General features: G+C 59.5%; 3 protein-coding genes across 8 annotated transcripts in view; all 3 read left to right on the top strand.

Annotated features, from left to right (window-relative positions):
- LCNL1 (lipocalin like 1) overlaps positions 1–21,876 on the top strand; it is a 104,387-nt gene that overhangs the window by 75,167 nt on the left and 7,344 nt on the right. The window lies entirely within an intron of this gene.
- On the top strand, positions 5,026–16,073 carry UAP1L1 (UDP-N-acetylglucosamine pyrophosphorylase 1 like 1). Of its 5 annotated transcripts, XR_012124834.1 has the most exons (11): positions 5,434–5,749; positions 6,296–6,500; positions 6,728–6,903; positions 7,172–7,344; positions 7,429–7,622; positions 8,082–8,222; positions 8,780–8,965; positions 9,572–9,638; positions 10,087–10,194; positions 10,935–11,395; positions 11,541–13,326. XR_012124834.1 is itself a non-coding variant. In XM_073221118.1 (10 exons), exons 1-9 carry the CDS (start codon positions 5,055–5,057, stop codon positions 10,168–10,170), a joined length of 1,305 nt encoding a protein of 434 aa, XP_073077219.1. In that variant the 5' UTR covers positions 5,026–5,054; the 3' UTR covers positions 10,171–10,194; positions 10,935–13,326. The 5 variants fall into 5 exon arrangements, 4 of the variants coding, with proteins under 4 accessions (XP_073077219.1, XP_073077213.1, XP_073077216.1 ...); XM_073221118.1 differs by lacking the exon at positions 5,434–5,749 and adding an exon at positions 5,026–5,133 and having other exon boundaries at positions 10,935–13,326; XM_073221112.1 differs by lacking the exons at positions 10,935–11,395; positions 11,541–13,326 and adding an exon at positions 13,349–16,073.
- Positions 17,793–21,571, top strand: DPP7 (dipeptidyl peptidase 7). Of its 2 annotated transcripts, XM_073221104.1 has the most exons (12): positions 17,794–18,096; positions 18,175–18,314; positions 18,385–18,548; positions 18,838–18,973; positions 19,045–19,126; positions 19,224–19,390; positions 19,511–19,571; positions 19,881–19,999; positions 20,218–20,374; positions 20,499–20,563; positions 20,968–21,038; positions 21,176–21,571. In XM_073221104.1, exons 1-12 carry the CDS (start codon positions 17,835–17,837, stop codon positions 21,267–21,269), a joined length of 1,518 nt encoding a protein of 505 aa, XP_073077205.1. In that variant the 5' UTR covers positions 17,794–17,834; the 3' UTR covers positions 21,270–21,571. The 2 variants fall into 2 exon arrangements, with proteins under 2 accessions (XP_073077208.1, XP_073077205.1); XM_073221107.1 differs by lacking the exons at positions 18,175–18,314; positions 19,045–19,126 and having other exon boundaries at positions 17,793–18,096.

Genomic DNA, 21,876 nt, shown 5'->3' with positions numbered 1-21,876 from the left:
GCGCTCCTGAGGGTGAGGCCTCCCCCTGCTGAACTCCCCCTCATTAGAACTGCACTCTAAATGAGGTTACCGTTTATTAATTTTCATACCCCTCAAAGGCAGGACTCCTTGGTGGTGACGGATTTGGTGGGAAAGTGCTGGGAACCTAGAAAGAGTGAACCGGAGTCACCGCTGCCCCGCCTTCTCCATCAGTGGCTGGACAGGCCACCGTCCCAGGACAGCACCCAGTTTGTCCTACAGTTTATCCCCCTCCCACTCTCCTTTCAGCACCTCCCTGGTCCCCCAGCCTTAGGGTACCTGGCATTCCCTCACCTCGGGGCCCTTGCATATGGGGGCTCTCTGTGGGTAAAACTGTAGTATTTCCAAAATATCTCGCTTAGCTTTAGTACATCTGCATATCAATAGGCGTTCAGAGGTGGAAAGAAGCGTGGCTTTAGTGCATTTGCATCATTCCTCAGGGGTGGAGAGAAGCTCATCTCTGTATCAGTGGGTAATTACCTGGGCAAGGAGGGCTTATCTGTACCCGAGAGGTGAGGGGAGGACGGTTTTGCTTCTGCTGGAGCAGGAGAGAGAGAAGGGCCCAGACTGCAGTTTGTTAAGCAAGAAAAGGATTTTAAACTTTATTTCTCCCTTTGACTGATTCTGGTTTTTAGACGTGTTTTGCCCCGGGATTTCCTCTCCCCGGACTTACATTCTCCTACCAGAAACACCCTCCCTTGCCTGCTCCTGACTGATTGCTGTGCATCCTTCAAAACTCTGTTTAGGTACTGGATTGGTGCATAGAAGTCAGGTTGGGGGTCCTGACCTTCAAAGCACGGGGATGCTTTCTCCTAGCCATGGTGGTTCTCTCCCTGCGAGTCTCTGTGCTCTTTGGGAGCAGGGCAGGGCCACCCCAAGGCCTGGCATTGGCCTAGCCCACAGTGGGTGCTCAGTGGGTGGCTGGCACACAGGAAACCTCATCGTGGGGGCCTCAGAAGAAACACCGTCCTTGTATGGTGTAAGTCCGGGGAGAGGAAATCCCGGGGTAAAATACCCCTAAAAACCAAAATCAGTCAAAGGGAGAAATAAAGTTTAAAACCCGTTTATTTCTCACAAACTGCAGTCCCAGGCCGTCTTCTCTGCTCTAGCCGCCACAACACCGGCCCTCCCCCTCACCTCTCAGGTACTGATAAGCCCTCTGTTGCCCAGGTAATTACCCATTGATATATGAACTTCTCCACCCCTGAGGAAAGATGCAAATGCACTGAAGCCAGACTTCTTTCTACCACTGAACGCCTATTGATATGCAGATGTACTAAAGCCAGGCAAGAAATCTGGAAATGTTTCAATTTTACCCACATATGGGATGCTACACCAGGGTGAGACCGTGGGGTGGCGAAGCCTGGGGACAGCTGCTGGGGTTCGTGTGGGTGTGGAGGCTAGTGGTCAGCAGCAAGGGACACTGTTGCAGCTCAGGATAGCATGGCCAGTGGTGTCCAGGCCAAGCCAGGGCACTGTGAACCTGAGCCCCCTCCCCCCTCCCCTGTGCAAAGGGAACAGGGCTCTGCCTGCGAGCATGGGGAGCTGTGGGGCAGGCAGCCCCTCAGCCCTCGGACTTCCTGGTGGCCTCTGGATCGGCACTGGAGGAAGGTATAGAAGAGACTAGAGTGGAGCCGCCTCTGGGTGCGGGGCTAAGGCGTGGCCCCAGAATCTTTCCTGCCCTGAACTCTGACCACTTCCTCCTTCCACCCTGCATTCCAGCCTGGCTAGACACCTTCCTAACTGTAGCTTTCAGCCTTGCTGTCACACCCGGGGGCTTCCCAGAGCCCCAGACCCTCTGGGTTCACTGTGATCCCTATACTCTCTGAGGCACCTGTCCCACTGTTGCGATCACATTCTCACTGTATCAGCTTGGAGTTCCTTGGAGATGGGCAGGGGAGTCCAGCTCCTCTGTCCCCTGCCCAGCACTGGGCATGGAGGACAGGGTGGCAGCTGCCCAGTCCCTGAGCCTGCCCCAGGGCTCTCTGGTCTCCTGCAGTGACAACCAGGGACCTGTGCTGACCCTGCTGCTCCCCTGAACCTTATGGACAAACTCGAGGACAAAGGTGTTAGGCAGGAAAAAAGATATGAGCAGGGTGGAGAGAGAATAAGGCCAGTAAAGCCCACTAAAAAGGGACTCAGAGAGTTAACCAGTTAAAACTAGAGAGCCGGAAAAGACAAAGTTAATGAGTTAATTAGTTGAAGCTCCAAAGGCCAGGAGTAACTTGGAATGTCCAAATATTCCCCAGATAAAGAAAAGCATCTGAGCGCAGCCCATGTCTTCACTGTGTCAATTAGATCGCGCCATTGTAAGATTTACTTTAGCCTGCTACAAGGCCAGCTTATTCTTTAACCTATATGCTGTTTTTTCCTCCTCTAGCCTCCAATCAAGTAATCTGCAATCTGTGCAGGAGGAAAGCATCACAATTAATTTAGCAAACAAGTCCAGTTATAAACAGCAAAGCAAAAACAGGAAATATTCCATTTTAAAGCTAAGACTGCATTTTAAAACCCTAAAAGTTAAGATCCTTCACATATCCTTTGGCAAAGAGACAATAACTCAGCCCACCTTGGGGGCAGGGCAGGTGGTCTTGATTGATATTTTCCCAGAGGGAAGCTGCTATCCTGGGCAGGAGCCAGACCAGTAAATTTCTTGTGTTAAGTTTTTTGCAGAATTACCTGGAGGACTGATAAGAGAAGAGACTTAACTGTCTCTCATCAAAGATAAACATCTTGGGATAGCTTGACAAGCCCACACCCCCAGCCCTTTGTCACATTCCTGAAAAATCCTTAAAAGGGGAACCCCCAAACTTTCAAGGCACCTCTTCCCTGAGGTAGCCCACATTCCCCTTTCTCCAAGTGTGCACATTTTTGCCTTAAATAAAATTTTTTCTCAACCTTTCAGGGCGCACCTCTGCCTGAGGTCGCCAGCACATTCTCTCTTTTTAAATAAAACTTAAACCTTTCAGGGCACATCTGCTCCCTGAAGTTGCCTGCTGTGGGTAAAATTGTAATATTTCCAGAATATCCTGCCTGACTTTAGTCCTCATGGGTGGAGAAAAGTATGGCTTCAGCGCATTTGCATATCAATAGGCATTCCTCAGAGGTGAAGAGAACTTCATCTCCATATTAATGGGTAATTACCTGGGCAACCGAGGGCTTCTCTGTACCTGAGAGGTGAGGGGAGGTACTGGTTTTGCTTCTGCCGGAGCAGGAAAGAGAAACGGTCCGGACCATACTTTGTAAGCAATAAGCAGATTTTAAGCTTTATTTCTCCCTTTGGCTGATTTCAGCTTTAGAGGTATTTTGCACCAGGATTTTCTCTCCACTGCACTTTCTCTTTAAGTGCATAACTTTAAATAAAACTTTTACTCTGCTTCACGACTGTGTCTCTGCCCTTCAATTCTTTGTTGTCAGTGAGAAGAACTGAGGAAAATAAACAATGCCCCCCCTAACAAAGGGAAGGCAATCCCCATGGTGGTTGGTCCCCGAGGTGGTAGCTCACTTCTCCTTCACTGGCATGCCTGCCTGTCTGCACCCGTCTGTCCGCCTGGGTGGGTCAGCTCCCCTTCTCCTGGCCCTGCAGGGGCCCATGTTACACTGTCCAAACCCTTGTGATATCACCCCCAGCCCCACCTTGAGGGGTTGTCCTGAGATGAGCCCTGAGTTAAAGTTCTGGCACCTGCCTTCCAGCACCCGTGTGCAGGGGTGCTAAGAGCTCCCATAGGCTCTGGCCTGGGGGAGGTGCTCTGTTCCCTGACTCCCTACCTCCTCCACACACCTTCCACCTCCAACGTCTCCAAACTGCTCTTCAGCTGTGGTAAACGATTGGAGTGGACCATTCATTCATTCATTAAGCAAACTGTGGGTAAAATTGCAGTATTTCCAGAATCTCTTGCCCGGCTTTAGTGTATTTCCATACCAACAGGTGTTTCCAAGGGGTGAAGAGAATTAGTCCATCTCCATATCAGTAGGTAATTACGTGGGTGAGCGAGGGCTTATTTGGACTGAAGAGGTTGGGGGGAGTTTTTCCGCTTGCATCTGCTGCAGTTGGAGGGAGAGATGCAGGATGACTTCTTGTAAGCAATAAATGAATGGGTTTTAAACCTTATTTCTTCCTCCAACTGATTTTGGTTTCAGCTCGGTATTTTGCCCTGGGATTTCCCCTCCCCGGCTTTACACTGTCCCTGGACACTTGTTGTGGCCCAGTCACCGAGCTAGGCTTGGGATCCTATACTCATTCTTTCAGTCAACAAACATTTCCGGAGAGCCTGCTGCGGGCTGGGTATTAGTCTAAAGTGATGGGGTGGAGCAGTGGACCAAACTACATCCAGCTCTGGTGCAGTTTACTTCCCGTCGGGGAGCCAGGCAGCAGAGAATGCAGAAAGGCAGCAGGCACATAGGAGGGGGGAGGGCCTGGGAGGGTCTCCCCAGGGTGCTGACTCCTGAGCAAAGACCTATTGAAGAGGGGCAGGAAGTCATGACATTCTGGAAAACAATGGTCCAGCCAGGAGGGAGACAAATGCAAAGGCCCTGAGGCAAACCTAAGACCATCCTTGGAGAACTTTTGGGTCCGTAAGATGTTACAGTCCCCCCACCCCAAAGCTCGTCCTGCAAACCAGGGAGGGCTGGGGGCGCCTGAGAGCAGAACCTGCCTTGCCTGGAGACACAAATATTTTTAACGGGGATTAGCTGTGTCAGGCCTGGGGGGGATATTACTTTTCATCGGGGTCCCAAAGTGCCATTAGAACTTATCTTAACCCTGTACTTGTATTACTTTTACGCTTTAAGACTAGTTTCTAAAAGTAAGTTTTGTCCCCATATGGCAGAAACTACTTCATATTTTTCACCAGGGAGTTTATAAACAGCAACACATTTCAAAATCTGGTAAATAGAATGAGGGAGGGCAAGGGCCACGCCTGGGGTTCTGGTTACGGAAACGAAGAAGAACGGGGGACAGAGGGAGGGGGCGGGGCCTGCTGATGGTCGGGCTCCTCCCCCGCGCGGCCCAGCCCAGCCTCCAGGTGGCCGGGCAAATGCGCCCGGGTCCTGTGCAGGGACAGGTCCAGCCTCTCCGCAGGTGTCCCTGCCCCGGGGCTGTGGACAGAGAACGGGGTACGTTACAACTCAAGTCAGCCCTCACGCGTCCGGGCCAGGGGTGCCGCAGAACCTGCTGAGGCTCCCGGACTCGGGGCGCCGGGGCCCCTATACCGCAGGCGTCCCCGGCGGCCGGCCGGGCTCCTCCGACCACTGCGGCAAACGCCCCCCCGAAGCTCGCGGGCCGCCCCAGAGAGGGCAGGGGCGGGGCGCCCGGGGCGCGCTCGGAGTGGCCTCGGCGCAGAGGCGGGGCGCGCCGGGCCGGGGCGGGGCTGCCCGCCGGGTCGCGTGACGCCGGCCAGCGCGCGGGTCACGAGTGCCGACGCGGCGGCCGGCCGCGGCGACATGGCTTCGGAGCAGGACGTGCGCGCCCGGCTGCAGCGCGCCGGCCAGGAGCACCTCCTGCGCTTCTGCGCCGAGCTGGCGCCGGGGCCGCGCGCCGCGCTGCTGGCGGAGCTGGCGGCCCTGGAGCCCGAGGCGCTGCGCGAGCACTGCCGGCGCGCGGCCGCGGCCTGCGCGCGCCCCCCGGGCCCGGCGCCCGACCTGGCCGCGCGCCTGCGGCCCCTGCCTCCCGAGCGCGTGGGCAGCGCGTACCGGGGCGACGCCGGGATGCGGCGGCTCTGGGAGTCGGAAGGTAGGCGGGCGGGGCGTTGCCCAGAGTGGCCCCGGAGGCCGTGCGTGGAGTTTGTGTGCCGCGTGCCTTTGTGAAGCCTCCTGCCCTCTCCCACGGACCCCTCGCGATTGGGGTGACGAGACCCCAAATACAGCCAGGCTGGCGGGTGCCCCCTCGGGAGATTTGTGCATGTGCACACCTGGATGGCCAACCGCCCGGCCCGCTGGCCTCACTGACCCCTTGCACAACTGCATACGCTTCTTGTCACACCCTTGCCAGCGTAGGGGCACCCTTGGCTTGGAGGTGGGGCAGGTGCACCAAGGTGCACCCCACTCCCCAACTGTACATCTGTGATCCGATGTTTCTCTGAAGAACCCAAGAGGCAAGGATAGGTTTGGGTGGGGTCCTGGCTTAGATGAGATCAGTTATCTGGAAGTTTCTGTCCTGTGGCTGTCAGAACTATGAGTCTCAGGAGTAAGTTTAGCTTGCTCTGAAATGAAGGGGCGGTTGTATGGCAGGCCTTTGGGGTGGGGGGCATTACATGACACTGACACTGCATGCCCCCAGGTTTCCACCAGATCTCCCGGAACAAGGTGGCTGTGCTGCTGCTTGCTGGTGGGCAGGGCACTCGCCTCGGTGTGACCTACCCCAAGGGCATGTATCAGGTGGGGCTGCCCAGCCAGAAGACGCTGTATCAGCTGCAGGCAGAACGGATCCGGCGGGTCGAGCAGCTGGCTGGCGAGCGCCACGGAACCCGCTGCGTTCTACCCTGGTGGGCCCTCTTTGCTTTACCTCAGCCCCTGCGTCCCCTCTCCCCACCACGGTCCCCATGCAGCACTAGCCCTGCCCCACACTGAGACTTGACCCCCAGCACTCAACCCTGACTGAGGGCTGACCCTGGCCACAGACTGGACCCCAGTGCCAGCCCCCATTCGAGCCCCATCTGTCAGAGGGGCCAGGCCCTCTGAAAGGCCTGCCCAGCCTTGCCTCCCCTTGCAGGTACATCATGACGAGTGAGTTCACGCTGGGGCCCACCGTCAAGTTCTTCAAGGAGCAGGACTTCTTCTGTCTGGACCCCAACAATGTGGTCATGTTTGAGCAGCGTATGCTGCCTGCAGTGACTTTTGATGGCAAGGCCATCCTGGAGCGAAAAGACAAGGTTGCTCTGGCCCCAGGTATGGCCTCCCAAGATGGGACTGCCTGGCCCAGGACACAGACCCCTAGCTAGGGGCTGGAGGTCTGGGACAGAGGCCAGAATGTGAGGCTAGAGGTTGTGTGGTTCTGGGCAAATAGCCTCCCCTTTCTGAGCCTCGATTCCTGTCTGTCCTGTGAACAACCGCAGCACTACTTGGGTAGTGACAGCTGCCTCTGGTACATGCCCTGGACTGGCTGGCTGGGACCTGGCTGAAACCCTCACAGGGGCCGTCCTTCTTCCCTGCGCAGATGGCAATGGGGGCCTGTACTGCGCGCTGGCAGACCACCAGGTCCTAGAGGACATGGAGCGCCGAGGGGTGGAGTTTGTGCACGTGTACTGCGTAGACAACATCTTGGTGCGGTTGGCCGACCCTGTCTTCATTGGCTTCTGCGTGCTGCAGGGCGCAGACTGTGGGGCCAAGGTTAGCCCGCCCTGCCCGCCCTGCCCTGCCTCTGCCTGCCCCTCTTACGGCCCCGCCTGCCCAGCCCTTCTGCTCTGGCTGCAGGTGGTGGAAAAGGCATACCCTGAGGAGCCGGTGGGCGTGGTGTGCCAGGTGGACGGTGTCCCACAGGTGGTGGAGTACAGTGAGATCAGCCCTGAGACCGCGCAGCTTCGTAGGCCTGATGGCAGCCTGCTCTACAGCGCAGGCAACATCTGCAACCATTTCTTCACTCGGGGCTTCCTCCAGACGGTCACCAGGTGTGCACTGGTGGCAGTGAGATCTGGCTAGAGCAGTCTGTGGCCTGTGCTGACCAGGGCTGGCCTGGCTAGTGACTGAAGACTGACCGGTGCCCTGTGGGGCCATGTGTGGCCATGTGTGACAGCCCGCCCATGGATTGGGGTAGAGAAAAGTTCTTGCTTTTGAATAAGCGGGAGGGCCCCAGAGCCCTGGCAGCTGGCATAAGGCTTTGTGGCCAAGGTCGTCTCCTCTCCTGCACTGTGGCCCTCTGGCTTGCCAGTTGCCATTCCACCTGGGCACCCAGGTGGCCGATGGTTCCTGGCATTTGGGCACGAGTGCTCAGTGTCTACTGCTCCTGTGCCCCGTGGGTCAATCTGCCAGCCTGTCCTTGTGGTTGGGCTTTAAGAGGCGAGCATGGGGCTCCCAGGCTGTCCTGTCTGAATTGTGTCTTTCCTTTCCTTGTCCTGCTGTCTCCTCAGGGAGTTCGAGCCCTTGCTGACGCCACACGTGGCTGTGAAGAAGGTCCCGTACGTGGATGAGGAGGGGAATCCGGTAAAGCCGATAAAACCAAACGGGATAAAGATGGAGAAGTTTGTGTTTGATGTGTTCCAGTTTGCTAAGTTAGTGGCAGCAGTCATGAATTTTTTCCTTCTTTCCTCCTCCTGACTCGGTGGTGGGTTCTGAAGCCCAGTTGGGCAGGGAAGTGGAGGCCGGGGATGCTGGGGGTGGCACTGATGGGATGCCCCTTTGCCGTGGGGGGCTGGGGGCTGCATACAGGTCTCGGGGAGGCCAAGGAAGCAGCCCCTGGTGGGAGCATGGGGGGTTGGGATCCTTGGAGCTGTGGGCCTGGGGGTTCCTGAGCCCCCTCCTGAGCCCTCCATCTGCTTCTCACCTGGAGTGAGAAGCCTGTTTCCAGGCCAGGTTGCTGGGGGTCTCCCAGGGTGTCTGGCCCTCACTCCGGGGTCTCAGGGTCAGAATTTGGCTGGTGGGAATGGAAGGGAGGGCTTAAGGCAAGCCCCAGACAAGTGAGTAGCTCTGGTGGGGCCCCCCTAGGCCTCGCTGTGCCAGGGACAACAGACCAACCCAGTTGTTGGTTGGAACCCTAGCCCGGCCTTCGCCTGCTTGGACCAGGACTTCTGGGTCATGACACTGGGTTACCAGCTGTTTTCCCCGCTAGGAACTTTGTGGCCTTTGAAGTGCTGCGGGACGAGGAGTTTTCTCCTCTGAAGAATGCTGACTCGGCCGACAGGGACACGCCGTCCACGGCCCGGCGCGCCCTGCTAGCTCAGCACTATCGGTGGGCCCTGCAGGCAGGCGCCCACTTCCTGGATGCACACGGGGTTCAGCTTCCAGAGATGCCCAGGTGAGTGTGGGCCCCCAGGTGCTGCCCCAAGGACAAGGGTGTCAAGTCATCAGGGCCCGAGCCCCATGGCCTGGCTGTTCTGCTGATGTCTGACTGTGGTGGCGGCTTCTGCTCTGGCCCTTCACTGAATGCAGGTGGCTGTGTGCCCAGACCAGTCATGAAGTGACTGCCATGCAGCCTTCGGCCAGTCCCTCATCCATGTGGGCCCTGGGGGAGGGGGCTGCAGTGCTCATTGCTCATTCCTAAGCTCTGCGTGAGGCCAAGAACCAGGCACAACGTTCAGAATGTAGCCAAGCCGGTGACTTCAGGGCTGGGAAGGAAGGGCATTAGGTGTCCATCTCCGCAGTTGTGCACAGCTACCACCTCCATCTGCCTGCCTGGGCTCTGTGAGGGATGCCTGTTCGGGTGCATTTCCAGCCCCAATCAGGGCCTATGCCTTGGGCAAGGGAAGTGTGCTCAGGGCCCCAGGAGTTCAGAGGAAAGAGCTGCAGGAGCTGGGTGTGTGGTCGGCCCGCTGGGCCAGCTTCCAGGATGGGCTGTGCTGGGGGAAGGTCTCAGGTTCTGCACCCCTGGGCAGGTGCTGATACGTGTCCTCCCCGCCCACAGCCTGCCCAGCAGTGCAGAGCCCCCAGCTGTCTGTGAGATCTCACCTCTGGTGTCCTACTCTGGAGAGGTGAGCGCTGCCTGCCGTTCTGGGGTTAGGCTCTGTGGCTGGGGAAGATCAGGAGAGGTGGGTGCCAGGCTAGAGAGGCACAGCACTGCCTCAGTTTGCCAACAGGGCAAAGAGTGCTTTAGATGGTGGAGGACCTTCTGGGACATGGGAGGAGGGTAGTGTCAAGAGACCCTTGCAGGGCTTGGGAAGGGTGGGGAGGCTATGTCAGGTCAGGTCAGAGTCTGGGGTAAGTCAGACTTTTGTGGGCATCTCACTGAGGGAGGAGTGTTTGCTCTTCTCCATCTCTGGAAAGTTCTAGCCTCAGCTTTCCGGAAGGCTCGAACTGGCCTGGGTCTGCAGGTGGCATCTCACCCTGTTCCTGGGAGCCTCACTAGCTGCAGGCTCAAGTGGGGCTTTTACTGGGAGCTGAGCAGTAGATATTTTCCCATTGTAATTTGCTTGTTTCCAGGGTCTGGAGGTGTACCTTCGAGGCCAGGGGTTCCCGTCCCCACTTATCCTGGATGAGAACCGAGCCAGGGTGTTGCAGCCCTGACTCATTCCACATCTGCCACCCCAGGTACGCAGGGGCGGGGACGCAACCAGGACCCAGGCCTCAGGCAGGAGAACAGGCTGCAGCGTGTGCAGAACACAGAAGGAACACAGGGTGGGCCTTTCCCCAGGGCGGCTTCCCCAGGACACCAGCAGCCCCGGGCCTGCCAAGGGCCCATGGGCTCTTTGGCTTCCTGCGGGGACCTGGCAGGAAGCAGAGGGACTCGGGGCCCTGCGCGATGGGGCTGTGGGGAGACTGCCAGGTGGGCCCTGGGTGAGAGCAGGGGCCTCGCCCATCTGCCCCGAGGCCCACGGGGCCCCTATGCACAGCAGGTGGTGAGCACCAGGCTCCGAGCTCTTCTGCAGAGCACACATGAGGAAGCCAGGGGAGGCACAGTGCGCCTGCCTCCCTCCCCGGTGACATGTAAAGGGGCAGCTGAGCCAGTAGCTGGGATGGGGCTGGAGTCACTGCCCAGCTGAGGGGGACAGCGGAAGAGGCCCGACTCACCGCCACAGGGGCTGGCTGTGCCAGGGAGAGCTGGCTCCAGGAAGTCCGCCTGCATGCCTGAGTTTTCTGCCCTGAGGCCTCGGCCCGTTGTCTGCAGCTGGTCTGGGCTGAATTTGATGTGCCTCGCCCAGGAGCCAGTGGCACCAATCCGGGGCCTCCTGGGGTGGCTGATGAACCCACCAGCTGGGAGCGCCATGCTGTGCCCAGCATGCCAGCACGTGTGGAGGATCCTGAGCTCATGCTCCTTTGCTCTCCTGCAGGAGACGGAGCCTCCCTGTTGGGACCACAGCTCCACACTGCGGCCCTGCAGCCTGGCTGAGGCTGCGGACGCCGGCCGGCCCTGGTCCCTTATCCCTGGCTTCGCTGCTCTGGCCCCAGCACATGCACCCCCAGCTGAGGTGACAGGCTGCAGAAAATACAGCCTGCGGCTGAGACGCGTCACACCTGCCCCCTCCCTTCCCCATGGAAGCCCACAGCCCCTTAGGAAACACTGGTGTCCCACGGGAAGAATGTTCTCTGGGTGGTGAGCTGATGTAGCCGACTCCCCGGTGGCTGGAAGTGCTCTGGCCGCACCCAGCTGTCCTGACGCGGGTGTGACGGCAGAGGTGGACCCACGCCCAAAGCCCAGACGAGGGCTCTGCTTCCGCTCTGCCCCCGCTCTGCCCGTCTTGCCAACCTCAGGGTCAACCTCGTGCCTTCCTCTCCCGCCTCTGCTCCCCAGGCAAGAGGGGGGCCTGGGGCACCGGGTGGGGCTCGGCCCACGGCTGCGCAGACTCTTTTCTGCATAAGCACTTAGCTGGGTAAACTACTGACACGGCCCGCTTTGTAAAACGCTTTATTTTCAAATAATTGTTCTTTCACATCAGACGGGTGCCAGCACCGTCCACGACTTCCCTGCAGTCTGCAGCCCGGTGCTCCTGGAAGCCCACCCGACCGGGGCGCGCTGGGAGTGCTCCGGGCCCTTTCCCACGGGCGCTGCGCCCAGGAGTCAGGACGGTTGGCCACCCACCCCACCACCTCAAACCTGACAGGCGCCTAGGACGCTCTGAACTTGAGCAGCCCCACAACTCCCGACCTTCCATGGACGGGAATTTACAGTAAATGCCAAGTGCTGGCGACTGACCCAGCTGGGCGCTGCGGTTTTTGCTCCGCGGCCTCCAAGGGCTGGAGCCCCCGGGGCCCGCCTGCTCTTCCGCGGCCTCAGGGGCCTGTGCCTGGACCAGCTCTCCAGGGCGGACCTGGCACCGCCAGCTGCTGCACACAGCATGTGCAGAGCAACGAAACGGGTACAATGCCACGCGGGGGGCACAGGTGATGGGGCAGGCAGATACCGGGCTGGTGGCAACCCTGGCTGCCTGCGCACGGGAGAGGTTTGCACATGCTGAGGCTGTGCATCCATGGCATGGGCGCCCACGAATCCTGATAATTTAGGGAGTCCTGGAGCCCGGCAGATCCTGCGTCTGCTACTGATGCTACATCGGGAGCTCTTTGCCTGAATGCCAGGTTCCAAAGGCAGTGGCAGCCATCGGTGTGCCTGGAGCTGGAGGGTTAAGTGCCCAGGCACCCCGGGTCAAGACTCATGAATGGGTCTGCAGAGCAGCCTGGTGCTGCCCCCAACCCAGGACCCGCAGCCCCGAGATAGGATGACCCAACAGAAGGCCGGTACCGACATAGAGAACGCAGATCAACTAGGAGCGCTGCCCTCTCGGGCCGCCTGCAGAGACCCCCAAGCAGGGACGTGCTCGCCTTGGGGAAGGGCATGGCAGAATTGGAGGTGCACTCCCTTGGACTGGGGCCCTTGACTCCAGAGTGTGCTGTGGCCTGAGGTCACTAACGTCTAGCTGAAGGCCACAGAAGCCAAGAGTGTAGGGGGCTTATTCCGTGGTCATTCGCCCACTTTGGTTTTGTAGCCATGTTCTGCAGGAAAACAGACATGAGCGGAGTGGGAAGAGAAGGAGTCCCCCCACGAGAAGGGACGCAAAGAGTAAGCCAGTTAAAAATAGAGAGCCGGGAAGGCACTCGGCCTAGATATTGAATACTCCCCAGATACAAGTATCGGCATAGTTTATGCTTCTGTTGTGTCAATTGTAGAACATAACTTTTAGGATTTTCTTTAGCACCTGCTAAAAGGCACAGCTTATTCAGGAAGAATTCTATCTTGAAGCTAAGATTGTATTCTAATCGAACGGACAGTGGCTCAGCCCACCTTGGAGGCCGGGCAGGCAGTCTTGATTGATATTCTTCCAGATTCCAGACAGAAACTGATACCCTGTAAAGGAATCAAAGCAGAAAATTTCTTGTGTTAAGTTAAAAGAAGAAATTGAATGTCTTATCAAAGATGAACATGGCGGGGCCATTTGGCCGGTCCGCACCTGGCCCTCAGTCGCTTTCCTGGAAATCCGCACCCCCTGTAAAACTCTTCCCCAACCTTTCCAGATGCGCTTCTCTCTGAGGTCGCCTGCACTTTCTAAGTAACTTTAATGAAACTTTGCCGATCTTTCAGCGTCTCTCCTATGAGGTAGCTCACGCTCCCCTTTCTCCGAGTGTGCGCTTTCCCTCTTTAAATAAACTTTCACGGTGCCTCTCCTCCCTGAGGTTGCCCACGCTTCTTCCCTTTTTAAGTACGTAATTTTAAATAAAACTGCTTCACTACCGTGTCTCTTTGTTGCGGCAGGACAAGGACCAAGGAAAACACACAATGCTGCCCAACAGGAAGAGCTGAAACCCACCTCAGGAATTTGTACACATGGAGCAGCACAAAACTGACTTTGCCCATAGGAATAATGATATTTCCATTCACAATGTAACTTAAGTTCCACTGGATACTGTAAGTTCCGCTGGGATACTTCTTACATGGATAGGGGTGTACTTATCTTGTATAATTGGTAGATATTTTCATGAATTTAAAATTCTCATCCATCCAAGAAATCACATTTCCTTAAAAAGCATACTAGGAAGTCAAAATGACACAAGCATAATGTTAAGAAAACCTGCCCTGGGGGAGACCAATTCCCTCTGTTGGGGCTACATCACCACAGCAGGAACGACACAGAGAAAACGTGGTCGAGGACTTGTCGCGGAGCCCAGCGGAAACCACCAGTCTCCCTCTGCGGCGTAAAGAGCCCAACAGGCACGTGTGAATCCAGTGACGGGGGCTGTCACGGAGAATCCCACCGTCCTTGAGTTCCTCTTTGCTAGCCAGGGGGAAATGTTTGCTCTACCTAATGCATCTTTTGAAGCCCACGAAACAGTGCAGAGGAAATAACCCATGAATATGATAAAGAAGGTGGAGTGGAGAGGAGAGGAAGCACCTAATTCTCCAAATAGACCCAACCAGGTTCTGAGGCGTGTTTTCAGCCTGGCCTCGAGTCTACTTGGCGTCAAGCCACATTACAAGAAATGACCATCATTTCATGACTGACGATGCCTGTGGCTCGATTCACTGAAGGTCCCTCCCAATCTTAATGCTTTCGGGCACCCATCATCCCATCCCGTCAACCAGTTCAGCCTCAAATCCTTCGGAAGAACACAGCTGCCTCACGCACACACACCTTCAGGGCACAGCCTACTAAGCTTAATCACAAATCCTGGAAGGGGGGAAAATCTGTCATGAGTTAACTTCCTGAGACTGACCGTCTGTCATCGGCCTAGGGGGGATTGAGTAGACCAGTCCTGGTGCCACCCAGGCCCTTTCGCTGACACCCCCAAGGTTCCCTGAGCACACCGACCTCTGTCGGGGCAGCTGGTCAGGAACCCAGCCTGCTTGACCCCTGGCATGCTCCTGCTGGTCTCGGCTGTGCAGGTGCCAGGCCAGCTGGGTGCCCGAATAGGGCACGCGAGGGGCGGGCGTCCCTCCACTGCCCGCGCAGTAGAGCGGCCTCTCCTTTGGCTTTTGTCTCGCCTTACCTCCCCATGCGCTGGGCTCTCTGGAGTGTCCCCACCCTGCTGGCACAGAGCAGCCCCCGGTTCTGAAGCAGAACTCAGCACGGACCTGGCGACCAGTCGCTGTCCTGGCCCAGCACGGAGCAGTCCGAGAGATTTCCACCGCCACTTGCAGGGCAGTGCGAAACGTCATCTCCGCCTCTCCCTTAGAAGTGGAAGCAACTGTCGAGATTGCAGCGGAACGTGATTCTCCTTGTCGTGGCGTTTCTGATGCTCTGCGGACTCCTGTCCTACATCAGCGTGGCTGACCCGTGGAAAGGTACCTGCCGCACGTGTGTGACCGCCTCGCCGGGGCGTGGGTGGGCCGTGGAGGCGGGACTGGGCAGGAGCAGCCTGGCCTTGGCCTGCAGCAGACCCTGGATGCATAAACGCCCACGCGCTGGCAGGAAATGGAGGTTCAAGGGAACAGAGAGCGTCTTAGACCACCTGGCTGGACTTGGGTGGGCGTGTGATGCTGTCGGGCTGCTTCCTAAGTGTCGGGTGTGAGCACTGCCATCTCCGTTCTCGGCGCCCCACAGAGAAGGTCCTGAGGCCACAGCTCCGTCTGTGGCACCCCGAGAACCTGGGAGCACGCGCTCCCGTGTTTCTGCAGAGACAGGAGCTCTGTGGGGTGGGAGGCCCCCGGGTCTCTCCGACGTTGCCTCTCTGAGGAGGAGAGCTACGAGCGCTCGGTCCCGGCAGTGGTCCGTCGGCCACCACTTGTACTTACTTCCTAGAATGGGAATCGTTCAGGCTGGGTGTTTGGGGGAAACTGCCAAGGGCTCGGAAGAGGTTTGATCCCCTTTGGGCCTATCCAGTTCACCTAGATGACTTTTCTGAGGTCTCAGGATGTCTTTTGTAACGAACGCTGCCTGTCTGGGTGTTTCGGTGGCACCCTTGGGACGTCCTCTGGGCCTCGTGGCACATTGGAGATGACACAAATCCTTTTGCTTGGCCGTGCGTGGCCGGTCAGCGGGAGAGCAGCAGTGCCCCTTCTGGGCATATACACAAAATAGTTGAAAGCGGGGCCTCAAAGGGGTATCTGTACACATGTTCGCAGCTGCCCTATTCAGTAGCCAGAAGGTGGGAGCAGCCCCAGTGGCTGCTGATGGATGGGCAGATAAACAAAATGAGGTCTGTACCCAGTGGAATATTATCAGCCTTCAAAAGGGAGGGGATCCTGACACAGGCTACGGCATGGATAGATGCGGAGAACATCATTCCAAGTGAAATAAACCAGACATGAGAAGACAAATTCTGCAGGATTCCGCTTAGATTCTGCTTACATGGAGAATAGGCGAACCCAGGAACAGAAAGTGGAGTCGGGTGACCAGGGGCTCCGGGAGGGGCAGGAGGAGCTGTGGTTCAGTGGCAGAAGCGTTTGTTTGGGATGATGAACTAGTTTGGAAATAGACAATGACGTGGTTGCACGACGTTGTGGATGTACTTAAAGCCACTGAATTTTAAAATGGTTAAAAGGGTGTGATTTCTCTCTCTTCCGCTCTCTCTCTTATACACACACACACATGCGCGCGCAGCCTTAACTGCAGGTGCAGCCCGGGTCAGAGCTGGGAGCACTGGGGCCTACTTGGAGCCCCCCCCCCCAAGCCCCCTGTGGCTGGCAGCTTTGAGGTCTGTATCAGGCAGAGTAGGAGGCAGGGCCCCAGGCAGTTGCGGGGTGGGAGGGCTTCTGGGACCCCAGACCTACCCGCAGGTCAGGGCCACCAGGTGTGGTAGAACAGCCTCAGAGGGAGTGAGAATGCACCTCTCTGGGCCTTCCAGGTGCCCCCCTGGGCATGGAGGAGCTGCCTGGGGGCGTGTGGGGGGGACAGGCTGGATCTGTGGTAGGGGGTTCGGGGTCAGGCGCCAACACTGGCAGAGGAGGGGCTGGGGGAGGGGCTGCCATTGGTGGGGGGCACTGCAAGTTCTTTGCTCTGTCCTGGCCACCAGGGCAGCGTTCTGCTCAACACAGAACAGGCAGCCCTGGATGTGGGTGCGGGGACACAGGGACAGGGACACAGGGACCTGAAGATGGGGATATGGAGGCAGGGACATGGGCAGGGGTGGGCGTGGGCAGGGATACACGGGGACATAGGCGTGGGAACACAGGCACAGGGAGAACACAAGGACGTGGGGGTGGAGACACAAGGATGGGGATGCAGGGACACAGGGACAGGGACTGGGGGTGACCGTGGTGTGGCACTCAGTGACACAACCACACACCACGGGGTAATGTGATGCAACGAACAGTCATCGTCCCCATGCTGGTTACCAGTGACAGTCCCGGGACAGGATGAGAGGCGGCCAAAGGGCCGACCCAAGTTGGCAGTCAGCCCACCCAGCCCCACTGGCCTGGAGAGTGAGGCGCACACCGGTTGGGGAGCCTCCGGGGTGGGGACAGGTGGCCCTGTTCCCTCCAGCCTGGGCTGGGGCTGGCTCAGTGCCCAGGTGCCCAGCAAGACGTGGTGAACGTGGTCCCACCCATGGCTGCACGGGCTGCCCGGCCCTGCTGGTGAGGCCCAGGCCCAGCCCAGCAATGTCCTCTGGGCACCGGCTCCCCGGCGCCCTGCCTTGCGGAGGAGCCCGTGAAGGGACTGGGCTGATGGGACAGGGAGAGCCCCGGCTCCCGCAGAGGCCCAGGGCCCCCTCCCTCCCCAGCTTCCAAACCCCCGGGCTGAGGCCCCTCCCCCGCCTGCTGCCCCAGACACAAGGCCCGTGCTGTCCTCGGACAGCCGGCGCTCCCTCCCCAGGGCCACTGCCTCTCTGCGTGGGACCCTCACCTCTGCGTCCCGCATCTTCCAAAGCCCCCTTCCTCCCCTGACGGCTCAGCAGGCTGCCTGCCCACGCCTACCCTCGAGGGTTGCCCTGCCCCCACGCTCCAGCCCTCGCGACGGCACAGGACATCGCCGTGCGGCGGCGACCGCGTGCATGCGCGTGTGCGCGCGCAGATGGAGCCCCTCCGGCAGCGGCCCCCGGGCCGGGGGCGGGGCGGGGGGCTCGCTGTGCGCTGGGCTCCCGGGCCCTTGGCGGACAGAGGGCTGGACTCACGTCCCCGCCCCAGCGCCAGCCCCGCCTGCCGCAGGTGTGCCCAAGGCGACCGTCTCCGCGGTGACACAGTCGGTACCCGGGACCCTGAGGACCGGGAAGGGATGAAGGGCCGCCCGGCTCACAGCCACGCCCAGGCGGTCACGTGAGCGTGCCGGGCAGTCATGTGACCCGCACCCGCCGGCCGAGCAGTCATGGGCCCCCTGCCGCCCGCGCTGCCCTGGGCGCTGGGCCTGCTGCTGGTGCTGGGGCCGCGCGGCCTGGAGGCCGGGGGGGAGTGGGGACCCACGGCCCTGCCCCGGCCCCCGCGTGCCCCCAGGCACTGGGCAGCGCCCCCGCCAGCCCATAGGGTCGTGGAGCCCGACTTCCGGGAGGGCTACTTGGAGCAGCCCCTGGACCATTTCAACTTCGAGCGGTTCGGCAACAAGACCTTCCGCCAGCGGTTCCTGGTGTCAGGTGAGGGCGCCCTGGGGACCCCGGGGCCTGGGGAGGCGCGCCCACGCCTCACCCACGCCTCCTGCCTCCACCCGACAGAGAAGTTCTGGAAGAGGGGCGAGGGGCCCATATTCTTCTACACGGGCAACGAGGGGGACGTGTGGGTCTTCGCCAACAACTCGGGCTTCATCCCGGAGCTGGCGGCGCAGCAGGCGGCCCTGGTCATCTTTGCGGAGCACGTGGGTACCGGGCGGGGGCGGCCGGGGGCGGCCGGGGCGTGGGTTCAGTGTGTGCCTTTCCTGCCCGCAGCGCTACTACGGAAGGTCGCTCCCGTTCGGCGCGTGGTCCACGCGGCGCGGGTACACCGAGCTGCTGACCGTGGAGCAGGCCCTGGCGGACTTCGCCAGGCTGCTCCAGGCGCTGCGGCGGGATCTGGGGGCCCAGGATGCCCCCGCCATCGCCTTTGGTGGGAGGTGAGTCCCTGCCTTCCTGTCCCAGAAGCAAGTGCACTTAGTCCCAGGCCCAGCATTTCTCAGGGTCGTACGCATTTCAAGTCCTCCCTGGGACACCCAGGTCTCTGAAGAGAAGAGGAAGTGGGGCCCAGGGATGGCTGGAGGGAGGCTGCAGGGGAGACGGGGGGGGGTGCTGGAGGGAGGCTTTGGGGAACACTGTGGGGGGGCTGGATGGGGAGCTGCAGGGAGGCTGTTGCCCTGTTGCCCTGGGGCAGGCAGGCCACAGCCCTAACCCTGTGTCCCCACCCAGCTATGGGGGGATGCTCAGCGCCTACATGAGGATGAAGTACCCCCACCTCGTGGCAGGGGCTCTGGCAGCCAGTGCACCCGTTGTAGCTGTGGCAGGCCTTGGCGACTCCCACCAGTTCTTCCGGGATGTGTCAGCGGTGAGTGGGGCCGGGCAGGCTGGCCGGGTAGGCAGTGTGGCCACAGCAGCCTTAGCTGCCCCTTTTTCCAGGACTTTGAGGGCCAGAGCCCCAAGTGTGCCCAGGCTGCGCGGGATGCGTTCCGGCAGATCAAGGACTTGTTCCTACAGGGAGGTGAGGAGGCCTCATCCCCCCACCTGCTGACTGGTCAAGTCTCCACCCCCCGCATACCAGCAGCTTCCAAAGGCCCTATCCTGTGTCCTCCCGGCAGCCTATGACACAGTCAGCCAGGAGTTTGGCACCTGCCAGCCACTCTCTGGACAGAAGGACCTGAGGCAGCTCTTTGGGTTTGCCCGGAACGCCTTCACCGTGCTGGCCATGATGGACTACCCATACCCCACCGACTTCTTAGGGCGCCTTCCTGCCAACCCCGTCAAGGCAAGGCACCTGCTCCAAACTCCTGCCGTTCAGAGGCCTGGGACAAGGGAAGGGTGAGTGGGGCGGGGCTACGGGCAAGAGCAGGGGTCTTTTGCTGAGACACCCTGCCTGCACCCCCAGGTTGGCTGTGACCGACTGCTGAGCAATGACCAGAGGATCAAGGGGCTCCGAGCGCTCGTGGGTATGTCTGCCCCCCAGTCCTAGGCCAGGCACCTAGTGGGGGCCCGTGTTGGCAAGGGGCAGGGAGCACAGAGGCTTCCACGCGGTCCCTGGGGACAAAGAGGCCATCTCCACCCCTGCCCAGCCTAGGGGGTTCCAGGCTGGCTGTCCACTACTGGGAGGCGGGACATAGGGCAGGAGACAGGCCAGGAGATGAAGGCACAGACCCCAGGGATCCACTGCTCTTTGAGCCCTTTTAATGCCTGCTGGACCTCTGTAAGGGGACAGGGTGGGCACCACGGCCCCCGACCCAAGCACCCCTCTCTCCCAGGGCTGGTGTACAACTCCTCAGGCACAGAGCCCTGCTATGACATCTACCTGCAGTACCAGGCCTGTGCGGACCCCACGGGCTGTGGCTCAGGCCCTGATGCCAAAGCCTGGGACTACCAGGTATGTAGACTGGGGGTTCTGGGGCTGCCAGGAATGGGGTGGAGGTGGGGGAACCCTGACTGCCAGAGATGGGTTGGAGGGGGCTGGACTGCCAGGTGTGTGGGTTGTGGGGCCAGGACTGCCAGGCATGGAGGTCGGGGTGCCTGGGGCTGCCAGAGATAGGGTCGGGGTGAGACGCCCCCTATGCTGTCCTGACCATGGTGTGGGACGTCCCACAGGCTTGCACTGAGATCAACCTGACCTTTTCCAGCAACAATGTGACAGACATCTTTCCCCACCTGCCCTTCACTGAGGCCCTCCGCCAGCAGTACTGCCTGGACACTTGGGGAGTGTGGCCCCGGAGGGACTGGCTGCAGACCACCTTTGGGGGAGGCGGTGAGGCTGGAGATGAGGGGGCCCCATTCCTGTGCACTGAGCACAGCCTGGAGCAGAGCGGGGATCCAGCCCACACCCTCGTGTGGCGTGGCCGTCCCACCACTGCTCGCTGTGTGCCTTTCAGACCTCAGAGCTGTGAGCAACATCATCTTCTCCAACGGCGTCCTGGACCCCTGGGCCGGGGGCGGGGTGAGTACTGGTCTGGGCGACTGTGGCCTCTGCGCTTTGGCTCTGACGTCAGCTGGGGCCAGCCTAGGTTTCAGCAGCAGTCCCGGGCAGGGCTCTCCTTGGGGCCAGCTAGACTTTACGGCGGCAGCCTTGCCCTGCTGCTCCCCACCCCTTGGTTCTGTCCCCTTTCACTTTTGCTCCCTTCTTCGTTATTTCCCCCCTCCCTTTTTTAGTTCTTTTCCTGACTTGTTACTGTGAACTCACATCAGGTTCATGAATCTTCACCTTCCCATCTAATGGGACTGTTCAAGGCTATGCAGCCACCTCAAGTTGCTACTTTAGCTGCATCAAGCTGGGGGGAGGACGGGGACTGAGGTGGCCCAGGGCACACTACACACCTAACGGTGTGTCCCTGACTGACACAGATCCAGAGTAACGTGAGCGCATCTGTCCTCGCTGTCACCATCCAGGGGGGAGCCCATCACTTGGACCTCAGGTGCTGCCCTGCCTGGTGGGAGGTGTTGGGGAACCAGGGGGCACTGCATCTGGCCTGGGCCAGCGGCTGGACCTGGGCTGGGAAAGTGTGAGGCTCAGGTCTGCCCAGCTGAATGCCCCCATCCGATGCCCTCTCAGAGCTTCCAACCCGCAAGACCCTGTGTCTGTACTGGAGGCACGCAAGCTCGAGGCTACCCTCATCTGCGAGTGGGTCAAGGCAGCCAGACACTAACATTGGCTCAGAGACTGACAGATGCTCAGAGACTGAGAGGTGCTCCCCAGCCAGGACCAGAAGACCCACAGGGGCGTGTCTCGTAGATCCCAGGCAGGGGTGAGGAGTTGCGGCTGGTCCTCTGGAACTGGAGCTCAGCCCCGGGTAGCAGGACTGTGGCCTTGCCTGAGGGAAAGGCTGACCAAGCCTGTGGCGGCCTGAGCATCTGGTGTCTGCCCAGGAGGAGGGAGCAGGCGGAGTGAACACCCTGCACACAACCTCTCAAAACAGGCATGTGTTTAATAAAACCACCTGCAACTCCACTGTGTGTTGTTTCTGGGCACAGGGTGGGGAGTGCCTTTCCTTAGGCCTGCTGACCCACCTCCCTTCCATGCCCCTCAACCAGCACCACCACCCCTGCCCTGAGTCTCTCTTAGAGCCCCATCTATGGGGGGTGGAGAGCCCTTTTTCTACTGCCTTGGGCCTGCCCAGCAGTGGGTCTCTGAGGTGGACACCTTTGCTATTCTGGTTGCACAGCAGCCAAGGAGGCTTCGGGTGGGGGTGGGGGGTGCAGCCTCCAGGGCTGGGACGAGAGGCCTCTTTGGAGATGTGCCCTGCATACCTTTCC

This window comes from Manis javanica, chromosome 2 (assembly GCF_040802235.1).
Source record: "Manis javanica isolate MJ-LG chromosome 2, MJ_LKY, whole genome shotgun sequence".
NCBI classification, from domain to species: Eukaryota; Metazoa; Chordata; class Mammalia; order Pholidota; family Manidae; genus Manis; species Manis javanica.
Note: the sequence above shows the minus strand (reverse complement) of the source record. Positions and strands in the feature narration are given on the sequence as shown.